We start from the raw sequence: 20,060 nt of genomic DNA on the forward strand, positions 1-20,060 counted from the left end.
GGGCTCCCTGCCTCCCTCCAGGGAGGAGAGAAGAGGGGGCCTGAATTTGGCCAGGGGCTTTGCCTGCATGGTCACTCATCCTGGAATGTGAGTCAGGGTCTCACTCCTAAGGAGCACGCAGACCGCAGCCCCACCGACGGCCTGCTCAGGCCTTCGCTCTCGGACATGCTCCCCTCAGTATGTGCTGTCACCCTGCCTGGGGCCAGGAAGGATGGGTGTCAGCCAGGGCCCGTGCAGGAACCACTCCACGGCGGCCCTGCCTCTTGCCCTCGCCCGGCTCCCCATCTCTCCCTTGCCTCAGCTACACAAACACACTCTCCCGACTAATGTCGTTGAACTATCGTGCCACTTCCATCTCGTTATGGTAATGACACAAAGCGGGGAAGGTGTAGCCCTCACAGGAGAAAATCCAATCTAAATTAATTTCCCTGGCTGGGGATGGGAATGGGATGCCTTTATTAGTAACAGGGAGGAACCCACACACCCTGGGAACAGCAGGGTGCCCCAGGGGGTGGGAACGGCACCCGGTTCCCCGCTGCAGGGGACGGGTTCTCAGCAGAGGCACCAGTTGCCTTTGTGAAGGGGCAGCCCCACACCCACGCCCCTGGGGGTGAGGACGGCAGGGCTGAGTCCTTTCAGTGACCCAGGGTTACCCTTGGCCTCCTGGGCTCACTCGGGCCTGCTGGGCTGCTGCTTTGCAGAGAGTGAGGGGAGGTAGGAAGGCCTTATATTTCTCCCTCCCAGCTCTGTGACTCTCTGCTTCCCTAGTTCTCATCTTTACCCCCACCTTCCCTTTTACCTAGTGGCAGACACCCTTAGCGGGACACCCCGCCCCCGCTCAGAGCACCCCCATGACAGTGCCAGCTCGGCCTAGTTACCGTCTCGCTGCACTCCCCGCTGGGCACCTTATTAGGTTTCAGCTGCCCGGAGTTTTCTTACTTTTTTTTTGATGTGGAGCTGGGATGGGGATGAGCTGTTCAATTTTCGACAGGAAGCCAATTAGCTCTTCAGCGAAGGTGGTAAGAGGAGTTTCAGCAATTTGCTCCTTCTGTAGCGTCACTGGGCAGGAAATGGAAGGCTGGGAAGTGGAGAAGTGAAGAAAGAGGCCCCCGACCGTGGACCGTGTGCCCATTGAAGCACGCTGCCAGCTGGGCACAGTGGAACTGGGGCCTCCAGCCTGGTGTGGGGTGTCCTGGGGGTGACAGGGGTGCTGCTGGGGCAGGTGGGCCTGGCCAGGGCCTGGTGCTCAGAGGTGGGGCAGCAGCCAGCTGCTCCATCTAAAGTTGCCAAACTGAACTGTAGAAAGTGAGTTAGACGAGGCAGGATGTCCATTTCTACCCATTCTGATGCCCGCTCTGCCCTCGCCCTGGTCCCTCTTTCCATTCTTTGATCTGTTGAAAGGGAAAAGGTCGAGACTTAATGCCAGAGGAGAGTCTGTCCACCTCTTCCCTGGAAGCAGTCTGTGGTTCCCTCTGAGGCCCATCTGGTGAAAAGGCTCTTTGGACCTGTTTGATGAACTCCCTACCCACCCCATCCCAGACCAGGTTGCTCAGCAGGGCCTAGGTGGCCTGACCTGTAACCCCTGAATGTCACCTGACTACTGGCCCCAAGTTCAGGCTGCATGATTCCCCCGACTTGGGTCCTGTCCATATCTGTGGCACCACTTCCTGGCGGCCTCTGGGTGCTGGAGACCTGGACTCTTCCCTTATCTGATGGAGCCGCCATGGCCACGCTCCCTCGCAGGTTTGACAGTGAGCTCTCGCAGGCACATGAGGAGGCCCAGCGGGAGAAGCTGCAGCGGGAGAAGCTGCAGCGGGAGAAGGACATGCTCCTCGCCGAGGCTTTCAGCCTGAAGCAGCAAATGGAGGTGCGTGGGGCTTCCCATCATCCATACCCCAACCCCATCACAGGCTCGGGCCAGCCCAGGGCCAGCCTCATCTTCTCTTTTGCTGCAGGAAAAAGACATGGACATTGCGGGATTCACCCAGAAGGTTGTGTCATTGGAGGCTGAGCTCCAGGACATTTCTTCCCAAGAGTCCAAGGATGAGGCCTCTTTGGCCAAGGTCAGGAAACAGCTCCGAGACCTGGAGGCCAAGGTCAAGGATCAGGAGGAGGAGCTGGATGAGCAGGCGGGGACCATCCAGATGCTGGAGCAGGTGCTGAGGGCTTGGCTGAGGAAGGCACTGCTGTCCCCACAGCTACACCTCCTCTGGGTGTGGGCCAGAGGAGGACAAAGATCCCAAATTCAATCGATCATTCCTTCTCTTATTCACAAAATATTGAGGGAGCACCTGATCTGTGCCAACCACAGTGTTAAGATAATTAAGCTTTCATGGTACTTTCCACAAGAACAGATCTTAATTGAAATCCACTGGTGAGGGGCTCAGAGTGCATGGCAGCAGGAAGGCCATGAGCCCATCCAGGCTGCCACTGAGCTACCATGTCAGTTCAGGGAGCTAGAGCCTGGAGGCCAAGTGGAAAAGCTGCAGGACTGCCCCCACCCTCAGCAGCCTTCTCTGGGCCTGTGCCAGACATCTAGTAAAGGAGTTCAGCTTCTCTGGAGAAGCCACTTGCCATAGAAACAAGGTGGGAGCAAAGGGAGATGTTCCCTGCTCCCAAGCCTGGGGAGAGCAGCCCATCAGGGTGCAGTGGGGAGGGGTCAGGGTGCTGCTGGGAAAGAAACCCAGTCCCTACTCCCACCCACCTCCAGGCCAAGCTGCGGCTCGAGATGGAGATGGAGCGGATGAGGCAGACCCATTCCAAGGAGATGGAGAGTCGGGATGAGGAGGTGGAGGAGGCCCGGCAGTCATGTCAGAAAAAGGTAAAGCAATGGGCACTTACCTGTCCAATATAAATGCCGGTTCCCCCATCACTGCTTTGAAGTAAGGGCTTTTCTGTTTCTTTACCTTGGCCACACTATTTTCCATCACTATTCAGGACCAGGAATCTCCGCTCAGGATCCTGGCATTGGCTGGGATGTGTGTTCTCAGGGTCTGTGGAGAAGCTCAGGCCCTTGAGGAGTTAATGCCCCCTGCTTTCTGTGCCAAGCAGCAGGCACAAGGGCTCTGGAGCAAGGGCTCCCACACGGGCCTGGGCCCCTGTGCATGGCCTGCCGTCCCTCCTCTCCCTCCCAGGCTGCTTTGAAACCCTAGGAACTTTGAATTCAGGGTCTGCCCCTCTGGGGTCATCCATGCTCAGCGCTGCCCCACTCTTTTCCCGGGGTGGGAGGATCCAGCAGGGAAGGGGCTGGCTGGCACCAGACACTGAAGGGACGAATGGGCCCCTGTTCCCAGTTAAAGCAAATGGAAATACAGCTCGAGGAGGAGTACGAGGACAAGCAGAAGGTGCTGCGGGAAAAGCGGGAGCTGGAGAACAAGGTGGCCACGCTCAGTGACCAGGTGAGTGGAGACTGCTGGCTGCCGCAGGGAAAGCTAGGAACAGGAGGGGTGCTGGTTCCGTAGGGCCCGCTGTCATCACCTGTGGGATGGGTGATCACATCCACTGCACACTGGGGTTTCTCACCAGCTGGCATAATCCTGGCACTTCCTCTGTCATTGCTCATTAGACATCTCTGAGAGTGAGGGTAGGGTGAGGAGTGGGCTTGGGGAAGACAGGAGGAGGCCCCAGGGCAGAGCCCAGAGCTCCAGCTTCTGGTGTCCACCCAGGTGAACCAGCGAGACTTTGAGTCAGAGAAGCGGCTCCGGAAAGACCTGAAGCGCACCAAGGCCCTGCTGGCAGATGCTCAGATCATGCTGGACCACCTGAAGAACAATGCACCCAGCAAGAGGGAGATCGCCCAGCTGAAGAACCAGGTATCTGCAGACAGGAAGTCATCAGCTTTCTCTCTCTCCCTCCTGCCCCTGTCAGTGGTTCTTGAATCCTCAGGAAGGGAGGTGACAGGGAAGTGGGGAGAAGCCAGACTCCCCAGGGTCTGCGCATGCTATATGCATGACTGTCAAGCCCAGGATGGTATGGACGGGCTTAGCATCCACCACCCCTGTCACGGGAGGAGATGCCGGTACACGCACAACACATCACAGCCCTGGGGTCTGAAGTAAACAGAGGAGAAGGAGAGCTCCTGGGTTCCCTCTCCCCTGTGAGCCTCCTGCACAGCCCTCCTGCCCCCAGGGAATGGCTGACATCTCTCCCTGGGGCGGGGGTGGCTCTCTGTCCAGCTGGAGGAGTCAGAGTTCACCTGTGCAGCAGCCGTGAAAGCGCGCAAAGCAATGGAGGTGGAGATCGAAGACCTGCACCTGCAGATTGACGACATCGCCAAAGCCAAGACGGCGGTGAGGATGCGGGGTGTGCCGGGCCAGACTCGGGGGTCTGAGGGAGAATGGAGCTGTGACAGTGGCTGCTTTTACCCCAAACAGGGCTCATTCCCCAGCCCGGTCCCTTCACGCCAGGACTTTCTGCGGCGAGAGCAGGCCTCCCCTCCTCTGCCTCTCCCGACTCAGAGCAGAGGCCTGGGAGGGGGTGAGGTGGAGGAGGGAGCCAGCAAGGGCCCATCTCCCTGTTTAACCACCTGCCTGTGGGAGCTTGGCCACTGGCCCCAACACCATAAATATAGGCAGCTAATGTGGCTGAGGGATGTAAACAGGTACCTGGAGATTAGCAGAAGCACCGATAAGAAGATGGGATGGCTCCGTTTCCCTCCCCTGCCCCTGGCCAGCCTACTGACAAGCCCAAGCGGCAGCTAATTAGAGCGCTTATTTAATGCCTCCCTTTTAATTCCCCACCTCTCCCATGGCCCATCCATCGGCCGAAAAATCATTACTGGGATACGGCCATCGGACATCGGTACCTCCTCAGGCAGGGAGTGGGGCAGGGGAGGAGGCTGGGCTTGGCTCTGGGCTCCCTTGGCCCCCCAGCTAGTCACCTGACTGCTGAGAGATGCCAATCTCCTGGGCTTGATTTATCCCCATGACATTTATGCTCCTCAGCAGTTTTCAGGTGAGTAATTCAAATTCCTTAATTGTGTTAAAAAAGGCTGTTATAAAATTACCATTTTATTTAAATCCGAGTTAATAAATTTCTTGGCGGAGTCTTCTGCAGCTCCCCATGTCCTGGTAACAAGATGGATGGGGCAGAGAAGGAGCCAACGCAGTCATTTTGGTTTGGAATTACAGGCTAATAGATTCATTCATTTCCTGAAGCTGCTGTTGGCTGTCTCTTCTCCTCCCCCCCCCAGGAGTGGACTTGGCTGTGGGCGCTGGATGGCCAGGGAGCAGGCAGTCCCAGGAGAAACATGCCAGGAGAGTTTCACAGATTTGAGGGGTCCTTCCTTGGGGCCTGAAGGGGGCAGAGTGCGCACAGGTTAGGGCCTGAACGCTAGAGCTAGGATGATGGGTCGTTGGTTCTGGACAGACCTTTTCTGCCTTCTCATTAGCCTCCAAAGAGCTGTCAGAAAGCAGCTGTCATTTAGCCCAGGGTCTGCCTCAGCTGCAAAGACAGCCCTTTTCCCTCAGCTCCCTGGCCCACAGCAGGACAGGCAGTTCCCTGAGCATCACTGGTCCTGGAACCTCCTCCAGCGGGTGGGCCTGGCCCTATCATCACCCCGTCCCATTGGAGGTGGCATAGGGAGGTTCAGTCTTTCCACCGAGAGCCATCAGGCAGGCCAGGCCTGATGCTCTCTGATCTGTCTTTGCCTCTGTCCAGCTGGAGGAGCAGCTGAGCCGCCTTCAGCGTGAGAAGAATGAGATCCAGAGCCGGCTGGAGGAGGACCAGGAGGACATGAATGAGCTGATGAAGAAGCACAAGGCAGCCGTGGCTCAGGTACCCTGCCCAGGAGTGCCCCACCACACCCTGCAGAAGAACTGTCCTCTGGTCCTCCTCTAGGTCCCTGGCACAGCCGCTTCTTTGGGGGGTCATGGTGCCTGTGTGCTCTGGCCTCAGTGTGGGGTGGGGTGGGATGGATTTGGTGCCCATGGGGGATCCTGCTTCAGCACCCTCTCCTTTCCCAGGCCTCCCGGGATCTGGCTCAGATGAATGATCTCCAGGCTCAGCTAGAAGAAGCCAACAAAGAGAAGCAAGAGCTACAGGAGAAGGTGGGGACCAGGGTCTCCCTTGGTAGAGAGAGGGTGCCAGGGTCACTGTGTGTGGGGACCAACTCCCAAGCTCACAGGCAAGCACGTGCTTCTCTCTGCCATCAGTCAGCGTCAGGAAGTGCAGAGGCCTAGGCTTGGAGCCATGTCACCATAGCAGACGTTTTTGGCTTCAGCTGCCTCATTTCGCATTTCTATGCCCTCTCTGGTCCTTAGCTTTCTCTTTTCTCTCCAAAGGGCAAAATCTGTGCCCGCGCAGTGCCAGGTGGGGAATGCCCCTGGCTCAGGGCCCCATCCTTCCACCTCCCTGTGCATCCCTCCCTCCCTCAGCCTTCTAGTCACCATGGTGATCTTGCTGGGGCGGGGGGGGGGGGGGGGGGGGGGGGGGCGGGGGGTGGTGGGGGAGAGAGAACCTGCCCCTTCCCTTTCCAGGCTCAGTTCTTTCTTCCCTTCCTGCCCCCCCAACCCCCCCCCCCCCAGCTACAAGCCCTCCAGAGCCAAGTGGAGTTCCTGGAGCAGTCCATGGTGGACAGGTCCCTGGTGAGCAGGCAGGAAGCTAAGATCCGGGAGCTGGAGACACGCCTGGAGTTCGAAAGGACCCAAGTGAAGCGGCTGGAGGTGGGTGCACACGTCCCCGTCCAGTCCTCAGCAGGCAGGGCTGAGCGGCCCCAGCGGCTGGAGCCACGCGTGCTCAGCAGGGCCCGGCAGGCCCGCAGCCGCTCCTGCTCCACGGAGGCCTCTGCCAAGCTGCCACGCCAGCTGACGGGGCGGGTGCCTTCTCCCCCGCTCGCCAGGCCTGCTCTCTGCGCACCGCGGAGCCTGCCTGCTTTACATTCTGACTCTGTGCTTGCTTTCTGCCAAGGGACCAGAGCAGCTTAGCTTTTCGTCTTCATGTTTTCCTCCACCGTGCACTCCCCGCGCCGGTCCCCTCACTCGCTCTCGGCAGGGTCATGAATATGCAGCGGATGGCGCCACTTCCGCAAGGGCTGGAGTCCGTCCTCTCATCTCACCGCTTGCTCTTTCTCTCCCTCCCGTTTTCTATTCCCTTTTTTCTTCAGTTCTTCCCATGCTTGCATTCTCTGCTTTTTCTCCTTCCCTCTTCATTTTCCTCCATTTTTGCCCCATTTTTTCTTCTCCCTCTGTTTATTTTCTCCCCAATCTCATTCCCTTTCTTACCCTGACCTATTTCTTCCTTTCTCCCCATCCCATTTGTCCTCTCCCTCTACTTTTCACCCTCTTCCCTTCGACCCTTCTCCTTTTTCTGTTCACCTCCATCTTCTCTTTCCACCCCTCCTTCCTCCCAACTGTAATCTCCAACCTCCACATTTAATCCTTTCGGTTCCACTCTCCTGAAGCCAGCGTGCTCCAGCCCCTCCCTCTCCAGCAGAGCAGGTAGGAAGAAGGAGGCCAGCAGAATGATCTCTCCGGGTTTACACCCCTCTCACCGTATTTGAAGTCCTCCTCCTCCATCCCAAGCATGTAGACATCTGTCTGAGCACTGACAGGCCTTCGTGAGAAGTATGTTCATGGCGTGGGCGCTGAGGAGCACCCCTGCCACCTCCGCATTAACCCCTGAGTCGGTGGAGCAGGAAAGAGGGTGGGGATGGAAATAGGTGACTATGGAGCTGGCAGTGGGCATCGGAGGGCATTAGTACCCTTGACCTTCAAAGAAAATATGGCTGGACCTCCCAGGACAGGGTCACAGTCCTCCGGAGAGCTAGAGAGAGTGAAGGAGACTTAGTAATAGTCTGTGTTCTGCCTTGGCAATATTTTGATCCACATTTTACACACAGGAAGGGTTAAGTAGGTTGCCTAAGGCCCCAAAGCTATCAAGGGACAGAGGAGGCCATTGGTCTAGTGGATGTAAAATAGGACAGACCTGCTGCACTTGCCTCCTTTTCTCATGGGCCCCAGTCCCTTTCCTCAACTCTCTCATTTTCCCTTCTGCTCAGAAAGGCAGTACTGTGGTTTAGATGCACAGAATGTTAAACACATACAGCCCTTAGAGATGTAGCCTTATTTTAGAGACATAGAGGCTGGGGGCTGAGAGTGGCGACCCCACGGCCAGTCAGTGGTAGAACCAGGATTAGGACCAGAAGCAGCGTTCTTCCCTCACACTCTGCCCCAATCTCCAGGGCATTTTTTGCTCAGCGTCCTATGGCGCAGAAGGGAAAAATGTGTTCACGTTTCTGGGGAAAGAGAGATTCATCAGGCTTAGAGGAATGGCTTTGTGTTTGGCATGTGATGACTGTTTAGTCTCCTCCTAATCCAGAATTCTCAGTAAAGCCATTTACTGCTGAGCACAGGCCCTAGCTTTTGGAGCTTCTGGGTTTAGGGTCTCTGAGGGAAACCCTGCTGCCCGTGGAGGCCCCACACATGGCATCAGTGTGGACAGGCCCAGACTCTAGCCAGAGCTCTCCTCCGACCTAGGTGGTGATAATGATGATGATAGCACCTTTCATCTTCTAGAGTCCCTTCACATACTTTACTTTATTCGGGCCTTAAAAGACCCCTGGGGAATAGGTGTTAGTCTCCCTTTTTTACAGAAGGACAAAGGAAGCCGCCTCCGAGGGCTTTTGTTGCTTGCCCACCTAGCCAGTGAGCGGGGCAGCCGGAGCTGGACCCAGGCCTCCTGACTCTGGAGCTCTGCCACACCCCGCTCCCTGCCTGGCTGATGGTCTCTCTTCCCACCTCCCTGTCCAGAGCCTGGCCGGCCGGCTCAAGGAGAACATGGAGAAGCTGACTGAGGAACGGGATCAGCGCACGGCGGCTGAGAACCGGGAGAAGGAGCAGAACAAGCGGCTGCAGCGGCAGCTCCGGGACACCAAGGAGGAGATGGGCGAGCTTGCCAGGAAGGAGGCCGAGGCGAGCCGCAAGAAGCATGAACTGGTAATGCCCCCTACCCACGAGGCCTGAGGCTGGCAGCCCTCTGAGAAGCTGCTAAGCACACACCTCCCCCGTGGGCTTGTGGAGGTGGGCTGCAAAGAAACCATGGTTTAATGCTAAACCAGAATTAGAGGGAAGAGAACATGTCAAGAACGCAGTCCACAAAGCCTAAGGGCAGGCCAGGGGCCAAGGGTGGTACCCGAGTCTCCATCAGGCAAGGCCAGGCCTCAACAGCCCAGCAACAGCAGAGCAGAGAAAGCTCTGCAGGTTCTCAGCGGCACCCATGTAGCTGCTGCCTGGCCCAGAGAGACTGGAAGCCGGCCTTTTCTGGGGCAGCTGGGTGAGAGACTAGCCCTCCTGTGGACTGGACCGCCCCCTCTCCCTCCTAGGAGATGGATCTGGAGAGTCTGGAAGCTGCTAACCAGAGCCTGCAGGCTGATCTGAAACTGGCGTTCAAGCGCATCGGGGACCTGCAGGCCGCCATTGAGGACGAGATGGAGAGTGATGAGAACGAGGACCTCATCAACAGGTGAGGGGCCGCTATGGCAACCGTGGCCGGCTCGGAGGCCCTCTTGACTGCCTCCAGACCAGGTAGAACAGCTGCAATCTGGGTCTCCCCACCACTGAGCCTCCAGCCCCCCCTCCCCTCATTGCCAGACCCCAGCATGGACCCCATCCTGCAGCAGCTGAGGGCTGGACAGCTGCTGCCCGGGTGAGACACCCTCCCCACTTCCTCCCTGTCCTTCTCCCCAGGCCTCCCAGGGACCTGGCTCTCCAGCTCTGCCCATTCAAGATGAGTTATTCCCCCGTTTAGCTGCATTTCTGATGGTGCCTGCCCCACTCTGGGGAGAGCAGAGATTTAAGGGCCCTGGTGCCTTGTTACCGTGCCAGAGTTTTTCTCACATAAGACCCACCCAGGGAATGGTTTAGGAGAAAGATTTGTAGTCTTAGGCTGAGGAGGAAGTCACGAGGCAGGCAGACTGGCAGTGGGGGTGGGGTCAGGCCCTGGAGAAGCTCCCAAGGCTGCCCTGAGCAGACCCTCCCAGACTTGCCCCCATCCCACCTGAAGGCCGAGGCCCCATCCTGCTCCTGGGATGCCCGGGGAGCCTGCTCCTTTAGGGCAGGGGAATGGTGCCCCAGGCGGCCTGGACCTCCCTCTGAGGACAGCACTGTCCCACCTCCTGGTCTCAGCCAGCCAGAGCCTTGTCTTGCTGAGGAAGGAGGGGTCCTCGGCTGAGGGGTCCACCTTGGTTGACTTTTCTGTGTTCTTCCAGCCCCCTTGCCCACCATTTTCTTTCTGTTTCCAGTTTGCAGGACATGGTGACAAAGTATCAGAAAAGAAAGAATAAACCGTGAGGACTGGAGCGCACGCGCTCTCTGCCTCTCCTCGCGTGGTGTCTAACCTCCCCCTAACCCTGGGCTCCCGCCCTGCTGCATGTCGCATGTGGACACACAGCCTCCTCTCCTCCTCTGAGCTAGTCGCTCATGCTAACACAGCTCACTCTGTCCCAAGGGAGGCAAGGGGGCAGGCCGCGCCCTGTAGAGCGCAGGCAACAAGGGTGCTCCACCTGGAAGGTTCACTGGCCCCCACATCCTTGGTCGGCAGGATGGGGGCTCCGTCAGAAAGGAGAGCTCAACCTCATTGGGTGGTACCCACAGCCTGCCTTCCTGAGCTTCAGCCTCTGCCCCATCAGAAACCAAGTGTAGCCGCTCCCCGGCCTCTTTCTCTAGGGAAAAGTCTGTTTGGGCTGGATTTTTCCCCGTCCTTGGGCTCCTTTGGAGCCTGAGCTGCCTGAAAGAAGTGGGTATGTTTCATTTTGAAAGGTCCACCACCTTCTTTTGGCAGACAAGGGTAGAAGGTGAGGGGCATCTAACAGTTACTTGTTGGGAGAAAGCATCCAGGCAGGGGAGGGGAACACAGCCAGATGTGTTTACTTTACTCTCCGCAGGCACCTTGGGCAGAAGGAGGCCCCAGGCATTTGTGCTGCCGTCAGTCAGGTGGCGGGAAGCCCAGTAAATCCACCCCCTGTCCGTTTCCTTCTTTCTGGGTGGGAGCTGGGCAGCTGGGGTAGATGTGCGGGCCCTCAGGCAGATCGGGGCGATCCTCCTTCAGGTCCGACAGGGCTGGTCTTTAGAGGTTGTTGTTCTAGCGCCGCTTTGGGTTTCCTCCCCCACTCTCTCTTGCCTGGCAGGCCTCCTCCCCTGGCCAGGATGGGCTGGCGGCAGCGCAAAGGACTCCGTGAGAGCTAATGATAAATGTAATAGTGTGTAACAGTGATAGAGGGCCGCTGGAGCCCGGTTGTCACACGCAATTAATATCCCCTGCCGTTCTGTCTCCGTTTGTTTGTTCCCCCGCGATTCAGCTCCCAGTTAACTAATAGCACATGAGCCTGGACATAAATTGTATTTGACGCGAGGTTTAATTCCGACCATTTAAAATTTCAACTGCCCCCCGAGCCTGCCTGCCCCTGGAGTTTGTTTACAGGCCTGATTATTTAAGGAAAAGAATCCAAACATCCTCTATAGGCTTGAAACTAAAGGGAAGGCAAGGGCGGGCAGGCCAGCTTCTCAAGCCATTAGCTGCTCTGAATGTCAGGAGGCAAATTCATATTCTGGGCCCATGACTGTCTGTCCCCTGTGTGTTCCAGCCCTGCCATCCTTGGGCTGGAGGAGCTTCGAGGACTGATAAAATGCGCATTTCAGATCATATTCTAAACTACTGCACACGCGCACACACACACACCAGCGTGCACTCATGCAAGCACACGGGCTGCAGTCCTAGCCAGGTTCCTGCTGACGGCAGAGGGGGTCTTTTCCTCAGCAGCTCTGGGCCCCAGCTCCAAGTTATTGAGCGAGTGTGCTAAGGCAGCCAGAAAAATAATGTTTCGATTTACTTAGAGATACAGTTGTTGTTGCCATAACCCTAATGAAAGCAGTAAACAGCACAGTATTAAGGGAGATTTATACAGAAACGCTTTTAACATGTAGACATAGATTTTGCGATGCATACAGCACCTCCTTTCTAATGGTAATCAATATGGTTATGAACGGCGGTGATAAATTACAGGCTCAGAAGCTAGAGAAGGAGGTTTTTTGCACGGGTGTATAAGTCAGGTGGTATTGGCGTTCCACAGGGCCCGTGCACCATAGTAAATCTGCCAGGCTCGAACGGGCACAGGGCTTGCATTAGCGGTTTCGGGGCTGTCTGCTAAACTCCTGTTTACCCGGGGCATCAGCCAGCCTGGTCTTTGTTATAATTCTGTATTTGACGGAAGCCCATAAAATATGCTTCTTTATTCCCCTCCCCACGAGTCATGCTGTCTCACAATCCCCAGAACAGAGTCTGGTGGCTTCTTCTCTGTGTGTGTGTGTGTGTGCATACACACACGCACGCATGTGTGCGCGCCTGTGTGGCTATTTATTCAAGAACATAATTCAGGAACGGGGCTGCTCCTGTTGACACAGATGAAAGGAAATTTATATCAAGGAGAAATCCTAGCATATCCATGGCAGGGAACGTGGTGAGCAGACATTTTGCAGAATTCTAGAAGCAGTCTCACTCAGAAGCTATCTCCAAGCCCCTGCTGCTGTGTGAGGAGGTCACCATGATTCCAGCATCAGAATTTGACTCCTTTGGGCTTTCTTGCAAGTCGAGAGGGCTCAGGCCAGCTTGGCCAGAAAAAAGCCCTGGGGGAGCAAGAGCTGGAGGCTTCCTGAAGGTGGAAGAGGAGACTGGGAGAGACAGAGCCCTTGCCTGGGATTTCTGGGCCCCACTGGATCTCCAGGTGCAGCTTGAATCTTGAAGCTGTTACGAACCCCTCGGGAAATGCTGCGGTCCCCTCCTTGTCCTTTCTGTTTCTTAAGGGCCGAGGGGAGTCACAGGATGGGTCTGCGATACGGCCTATAGTGCCCAAGTTGGCACTGCGTCAGCTCAGGAGACTCCAGGTTCAAGCTCACTTGAAGTCATAACGAAGCCCTTCTCTTCTCTGTTCCATCACCAGCAGCCCAGCTCTTGCAGTGAAGGCATGGAAAGTGGCAGCAGCTGTAGCCACATTTTTGGGAGCAGGCAGACAAGAACAGCAGAATAGGCCTCAGGGAGGAGCTGAAGGGCCCAGGACTCCTCTTTTTAACCAAAAGCCATTTAGCTGTAATTGACGAATGGACAGTCTCCCTGTTCTCACTGGATTGGTTGGCTGAACAGCAGCCTGTCACAGAAAGTGGGGTGGAGGTGCCTCCGTGCTCCTCAGTGTCTTCTCGTGGCTGTCACATAATGTGGCCTGCTGAGCGGGGCAGGGTCCTTGTGAATGGTATGCTCATCCGTCTAACTTCTCTCGTTCTCTCTGACTCACTGATGCGCATGCTGCCCTGCGTCCCACCCCCACCCAAGACAAACCTGCTTTGCCACTTTGGTGCCGCCTCCTGGGCCACCAGGTGATCACCTCTTCCCAGCCTTGCCTATGTTTCTGCTCCTCATCCCACAGCGAGGGGGACTCAGATGTGGACTCAGAGCTGGAGGACCGGGTCGACGGGGTCAAGTCATGGTTGTCCAAAAACAAGGGGCCTTCCAAGGCGGCTTCCGATGATGGCAGCTTGAAGAGTTCTAGGTGAGCATGTGGCCTTAGGTGGGAGGAAAGGCCACCTCGTGCCCCAGGAATGGATGAGCAGCGCCTTGATCCCAAAGAGGGTGGGCCTCACGCCACCTGCGTCTCTCTCTTGCCTGGTATGTGCGTGAGGGGCCCAGGCCCGCCCATGGCACATGGGATGAGCACAGGAGGCCTGGTTTCTTCTTAGTCAAGGTCTGCGGCACCCTTAATTTTCCGAGGTAATGTTTTCCTACCAGGCTTCAGGGCTTTGGTTTGGTGTAGGTTTAACTTCATCCCCACTTATTCATTCAACAAATGTTGAACGAACTACCTGATGGTTTGGGCCCTTGGAATCAAGACTGAAATGGGACACAGGGGGACTCTGGATCCCACACCCTGGACAAGGCCAGTCCGGGCCGGCTGTGGACCTCTGAGGTCTTACTAGGGATAGCAGCAGAAAAGGCCCCAATTCCCCTGACTTGCCTGTCACAGCTACAGACACATTTCTGTCTTTCTCTGCCCATTCTCTTCTTCTTCTAGTCTCTTCACTCGCCCTCCACCATGCTTTCTGCTAACACCCATCCACTGGGGGAACTTGCTCCCCTATTTTCCAGCCCAGTCACAGTCTTCTGATCACACAGGCAGCTACCCCTGAAATCCAGGTCTCCAATTCCCATCCCTCACCTACGGGCCAGCTGGGGTCCTCTGCTCCCACCCCTCCTGTGGCCACTTCCCTGCTGACTCCCCCCTCCCAACTCAGAGCCATCCTGATCCCCCAGGGCACGCCGTTCCACCTCCTCCCAGAGAGCGCTGGGTGAGCTGGGTAGAAAAAGTAATCCCTCTCCTTCTCCAGCTCCCCTGAGGCCCCTTCCCAAGTCCAGCCCCTCACCGCAAGCACCCAGCGGCCCCCTCTAATTGGTTTAATTTACTCGGCCAAACAACATTTTGTTATTTCAGATAATGCCACCTTCCCCGCCCCACTGTCATTCACCACGGCACAGCACCAGGCTCCAGGTAGTTGACAATGAAATAAATTGAACTAGACGTTTTCGAGGGGAAAAAGTGATGAAATAGAACAATAGTCTAATTTACATGACATTCTCCATGAAGCTATTTTCACTGACGCAAATTATTTTGCTTCATTTCCTCCGACGCTCTCACTGCCACTTTGCCAGGGCCGCTGCCGAGTTCTCCTCCTTTCTCCCTCCCCCGGTGTCTTTATTCTCTACGTTTAATGCTTGTTTCTCTCTCTCATTCTCTCTCTGCTGCTGCTAATCCACTCCCGGCTCTCTCCTCCCCGGCCTCACCCCCGCACAGCAGAGCGGCCCTCAACACCCTGGGGAAGGAGGGCAAGGGGGTGGAGGAGAGGCCGGCCTCCGTGCTGAGCTCCCTGAGCTATCGGAAGCGGCTCACCCTGAAGGACTCCATCGGGGGCACTGGGGATGAGGATTCGCTCTTCACCACCCTGAGCGAGCGGCCAGCCTCCCCCGAGAGGCCCCCCCGGAAGGCCCGCGGGGGCCCCAGGGAGGAGCTGGGCCTGGGCAGGAAGTCCGAGGAGCCTGAGGAATGTGGCTCTGTCTTCTCCGGGGTCGGGGGCTGCTCTAGCCGGGGGCTGGAGAAGCCGTGGGGCTCAGACTTTGACCGGGCCTCGGCCGTCTCTGCGCCCGTCAGCCGGGCCTCCTCGGCCACACAGCGTGGCTCTGGCGAGGATGGGGCCTGCTCCTCCATGAGCTTCTCGCTGTCGGGCTCCCCCAGTTCCCGCCGCAGCACCTCGAGGCTCGACAGCCTGTCAAGGACCCTCAGCCCTTCCTTGGGCCGGGCCTCAGCCCTCAGCCGGGAGAGCCCCGATTCCCGCCTGTCCCTGGGCCGGAGCTGCCTGGATGATTGGGACGATGGAGCCAGTGTGGCCTTGAGTGAGGCCCACTCACAGTATAGCTACCCGTCTCTGGCCCGCAGTCTGTCGGTGCCACCCCAGCCCCGCATCTCCACCTCCGCCACGGATGAGTCTCTCGGCTCCAGTATCCGCCCCATCAGCCGTCACTCCTACCTAGACCCAGACCTGGAGGCTGCCATCAATGAGGTCTTGAGCTACAAACCCGTCCCGTTCCACCGGAGCAGCCTGGAGCCTGACTCTGAGGAGGATGACCGGAAGAGCATCCAAAGTACCCGGAGCGCCCAACTGGACCCCCCGGAGCGAGCCACCAGTATCCGCCGCTCAGCCTCTGCTGCGGACGTCTCTCGGTCCCGCAGCAGCCGGAAGAGCCGGAGCAAGAGAAGGAGCAGCTCCAGCTCCAGCTCCGAAGATTCCTCGGAGCACAGGCGGCGGAAGAAGGGGAGCTCTCGAAAAAGCAAGAAGAAGTCCAGTTCGAGAAGGAAGAGAACAGAGACGGAGTCTGAGTCCTCCTCGTCGACATCCAGTGGCTCCACCGTCTCAAGCCACAGCCGCTCGAGCGTGAAGAAGGGCCCGGCTGCGGAGGACAAGGAGGCTGGGCAGGCGCGCCGACAGTCTCGGAAGGAGGAGAAGAAGCGCAAGAAAGAGGTGGACAGCCTGATGATGCGGTACCTGTACCGCCCCGAGAGCGACTAGTGCAGTAGGTGGCACTTGGCGTGGAGTGCAGAGCATGGTGTGTGCCGCTTGGTGTGAACTAACGTGCTCCCGTCCCACCCACCACCACCCAGGCCCTTCCTGCATTCCTCGCGGGCAGGCCTGGCCTCGGAGAGCCTCCTGGCTACCTCAGAGAGCGGGGGCCAGCTGAGCTGATTAGTCATTCTGAGCCCTGAGCCCAATCAGCTGAACTCGCTGGTGATGTCCGTCACAGCTCCCACTTATCAAGTCCTAACCCTGGGCCAGGGACCACCCCCTACCCCCCCGCCAGATCCTTGCCATATTTTATTCACTTAATCCTCACACTAACCCCATAACAAATGTCTGATTAGCCCCATTTTATAGAACAAGAAGCTGAGGTTCAGGGAGGTTAAGTTATTTGCCAAGGTTACATAGCTGGTAAGTGATGTTGCCAGGATCTGAATGGAGTCTATTCAGCTTGCCCTTAACTACTCCTCCATACGACCCAAGGCAGAGCACATGGGCAAAATGTTTCCTGTATGTCTCTGGCAGCACCCATACGGAATTTCTGTCCATGACCCTGACACGCTGGGTCCAGGAAAGGGCTCTAGCTGACCCCCGGGCATGGGTTGGTACATCACTGGCTGTCAGCTATTAAGGGGCCTTTTGCTCAACTCTCCCCCGCCTGCAGTGTCACCCTCCTCTCTGGCATGCGTCTCAAGCCTAAGAGTGCAAGGCTTACAGGGCTGCAGCGCCCACATCACCGCACCCTGCAGCAGACCTGGAGATGCCTGACTCTCTCCCCACCCCTCCTACCCGAAGCCCACACATGAGCGTCACCTCATCTTAGCTCATCTTGTAAAGTTTTAATGAATAGAAATTAGCAACTGCTGAGTGACAGCCCCCTCCTGGCTCTCCTGCCTCCCCCAGCCTTCTCCCTGTGGGAGGGAGATCTAGCTGTTAGGCCCTTTATGCTCACACCCCCACTCGGAAGAAAGGCGAAGACTGACTCACTGGAATACTATTGTTGCCAGTTTCCCTGGTGGGCGGTGACATTTGGATCACCCTGGTTATGTGAAGCTGTTTTTGGCGTGGTACCCTCCCAGGGCAAGCTTGCTGCTTCCCAGGTGGTATGACCCCAGAGCGCAGCCCCCTGGGGCATGGGCAGTGTTTCCTAGATGCATGAACTAACACACACCTGTCGCATGCTAGTGGGTCTCTTGTGCAGTGGAGCAGCTGCCCAAGCACACTGACTTGGGCTGGGTTCTACCGAAAGGGACCAGTTTTGTTTTAAGGAATGGAGCCCGTGGAAGTGAATGTTACCTGCAGCTATTTGGAGATGGTGATGGGATGGGATTGGGGGGATGGTATGGGGGAGGTGGAACTTGAACCCAGACCAGGCTCATGGCCAACTCAGATTCTGTGGGCCCTGAGCTGCTCCGAAACCAAGCCCTTGGGCTTACCCCTGCTCTGTCATTCCCCCCATGTGGCAGATGGTTGCAGGATGCTCTGGGAAGAGTAGGAAGCACTCAATTGCACTAGGGAGCTGTTGTCAGCACCACAGTGAGAAAAGGCAGGGGTCATAATATTGTGTCTACCATCTCAGCCCTTCCTTCCGCAGCCCTGCTGAGTGCCCTGCTCCTCTAGCACGGGAAGTCAGCTGATGGGCCATGGGAGGAGGTTTGGAAAGCAGAGAGGGCCAGGCCCTTCTGAGCACGGTACCAATACCTGAAGAGGGAGACGTGGGCCTAGGCAGGCCATCCCACGCCGACCAGCAACTGGTGGATTTCAGACCCCAGTGACTCAGCCCATCATCACCCTTGACCCAGCAAGAGCAAAAACACATAAAGCCTGTTTCTTCCCTCAGCCACCAGCACAGTTCCTGTCCACCAGGAAAACAGTAGTCCTGAAACCCTACACACCGCCACCTCCAACAAGGATTGGATTCACCGTGGCCAGAGTGGGCACCAAGCCAGAAGCTAGCCAACCAGTACAGAGCTGGCAGAGAAGGTCCAGGGGAGGGAGGACCTAGTTGGACTCAGCATGAACTGGCTTTGGGTGAATAAACTGCCAAGAGTGGGGGCAGTTTAGCTTCCCACCTGGTGATGGGGACCTGCAAGAATGCAGAACACGAAAGCACCCATAGCAAAGGCAAGGGGAGGGGGCTGCTCGCCCAGTGGGAATTAGCTTATGCACCAAATCGTTTGTGACAGTGTTGAGCAGGAGACACTGGCTTGTGAGGAGGAAAGCTTTTGAAACAATGTGGTTAAAATGTTCAAATTGCAGCCCTGACTCTTGCCCCAGGGAAGGGAGCCAGCTGCCTGCTGTTGACTCTCCGGCAGCTGTGGCTGTAGAAGCCACAAAGGAAACTGGCTAAAGAGCACCCAGGGTGGGAGCAGGGGTGTCTTGTGGCTGCACAGAGCAGGGGAGAGAAGCCTGTCATTTAGCCCTCCCGGCTGCCTCTACCACTGCACCCAGCATCTGGATGGAACAGTATTGAAACCCAGCTGTCGTTTATCCAGGTGTCTGCCTGGCAGGCACAGGAATATGGAAGTGGGGTCTGCAGCTCCACTCTGAGGAGAGGTGTGAGGATGGAAAGGAACACCCCATTTGCATCTGGGTCCCAGCCCTGGCACCTACCTCACCCCCCTCTGCCCACAAAATAACCCCACTGTCTTTCCACAAAGCCATTCCTTCCTTTGCCCAACAGCAGACCTTAGCGTTGGGTGCCCAGAAGTTCTGTCTAAAAAATGAAAATAAAATCAGGCTCCCGCTAATTCAGAATTCAAACAACTCAAAAGCTAAAATAACCCCAGTTTTTTCTATGTTGCACAGTCATCATTGAGCTTTATAATTTTGTCACTGAGACGTCCCAGAGTCCTTAAGAGCCTTTGGCCCATCAAAGTAAAACTCATTTATGTTCAGACTAGTTTCTATTAAATGTGTTTTGTGCTATTCTGATTCCTTTAAAAATGGTAATTCGTTCCTGAGAAATACGATAACTATTAACCAGACTGCCCCATTCCTAAACCGTTTTGCATAATTGAACAGGCTCTTCTATCAGGCTCTTCCATCTCCCCAGGGAGAGAGAAAGAAAGACCTGTCTTTACACACCCCCTGGCCTCTCGCCCAGGCCAGTGGGGAGAATGCAGGTTTCATCTGGTTTTCTCCTCAGGTCACCGGTCTGGCAGCAAGGTGGAGTCATCAAAAGGCTTTGAGGTCTAAGGTCCCAGGTTCAGATTTACATACTGGCTGTGTGACCTTGGGCAAGGTGCTTCGTCTCTTTGAACCAGCTTCCTCATGCCATTTCATGTGGTGAAGAATAAGATAGCACATCCAGAGTGCCTAAGACAGTGTCTCACATTACAGGAAATATTCAGTGATGAAATCCTTTCTTCAACACAGTTGGAAAAGCTGAGCATGTGGTTCTTTCTTGCAGAACGCTGTGTCCTCCTCTTTTGGTTTGGAGATAGAAGAACTTGGAAAGCGCTAGTAAACAAGGGCCTTCCTCAGATTCTTAAATCAGAATTGTAGACAGTGGGATCACAGGATTCCTGTTTATCCTAGCGGAAGCTCTCTAGGATCTGGAAGCAGGGCTGTGTCCCTGAGAGCACTGGGCAGGGAGGGGCCCATTGAGTGCAGGGCACTGGTAGGGGTGGAGCCACCCTGGGCTGCATTTTCTCCAGCGTTGCTGAAATTACAGTGCACTTGTACTGGCAGAGGCAGTGGAGGTGGGAGGGGCAGGGGAAGGCTGCTCTAAGGCTTTGGAAAAGAAAGAAAAGAGAAGGTGACTAGAGGTGGAAATGAGATCCCATCCATGCTCAACGCCATGAGTCTGCTCCATCCAGGGAGTAATGCTTCTTCATATCTTGGTCAGGGGAGAGCGCGAGGCTCCCAATGGCCTGATGAAAGCCTTGGGGTCGGATTATGGTACCAAGAAAGGGATGACTATGCCACCCTGAAACAGAGGTCTTACCAGCT

At 56.3% G+C, this 20,060-nt stretch overlaps 1 protein-coding gene across 17 annotated transcripts in view; it reads left to right on the top strand.

The window, feature by feature from the left end:
* Positions 1–20,060, top strand: part of MYO18A (myosin XVIIIA) — a 95,519-nt gene that overhangs the window by 74,142 nt on the left and 1,317 nt on the right. For 8 of the 17 annotated variants that reach the window (XM_057537026.1, XM_057537034.1, XM_057537035.1 and 5 more), the window contains 14 exons: positions 1,744–1,867; positions 1,956–2,156; positions 2,711–2,821; positions 3,294–3,398; positions 3,666–3,812; positions 4,176–4,289; positions 5,659–5,775; positions 5,964–6,047; positions 6,525–6,662; positions 8,748–8,933; positions 9,320–9,459; positions 10,238–10,282; positions 13,412–13,534; positions 15,269–16,104. In XM_057537026.1, the coding sequence (XP_057393009.1) occupies positions 1,744–1,867; positions 1,956–2,156; positions 2,711–2,821; positions 3,294–3,398; positions 3,666–3,812; positions 4,176–4,289; positions 5,659–5,775; positions 5,964–6,047; positions 6,525–6,662; positions 8,748–8,933; positions 9,320–9,459; positions 10,238–10,282; positions 13,412–13,534; positions 15,269–16,100 (2,467 nt within the window). In that variant the 3' untranslated portion in view covers positions 16,101–16,104. Of the gene's footprint in view, positions 1–1,743; positions 1,868–1,955; positions 2,157–2,710; positions 2,822–3,293; positions 3,399–3,665; positions 3,813–4,175; positions 4,290–5,658; positions 5,776–5,963; positions 6,048–6,524; positions 6,663–8,747; positions 8,934–9,319; positions 9,460–10,237; positions 10,283–13,411; positions 13,535–15,268; positions 16,105–17,946; positions 19,795–20,060 lie in introns of those variants that run through there. The other 9 variants (XM_057537040.1, XM_057537041.1, XM_057537032.1 and 6 more) reach the window with 6 other exon arrangements.

The sequence above is a fragment of the Balaenoptera acutorostrata genome, chromosome 20 (genome assembly GCF_949987535.1).
Source record: "Balaenoptera acutorostrata chromosome 20, mBalAcu1.1, whole genome shotgun sequence".
NCBI lineage: Eukaryota > Metazoa > Chordata > Mammalia > Artiodactyla > Balaenopteridae > Balaenoptera > Balaenoptera acutorostrata.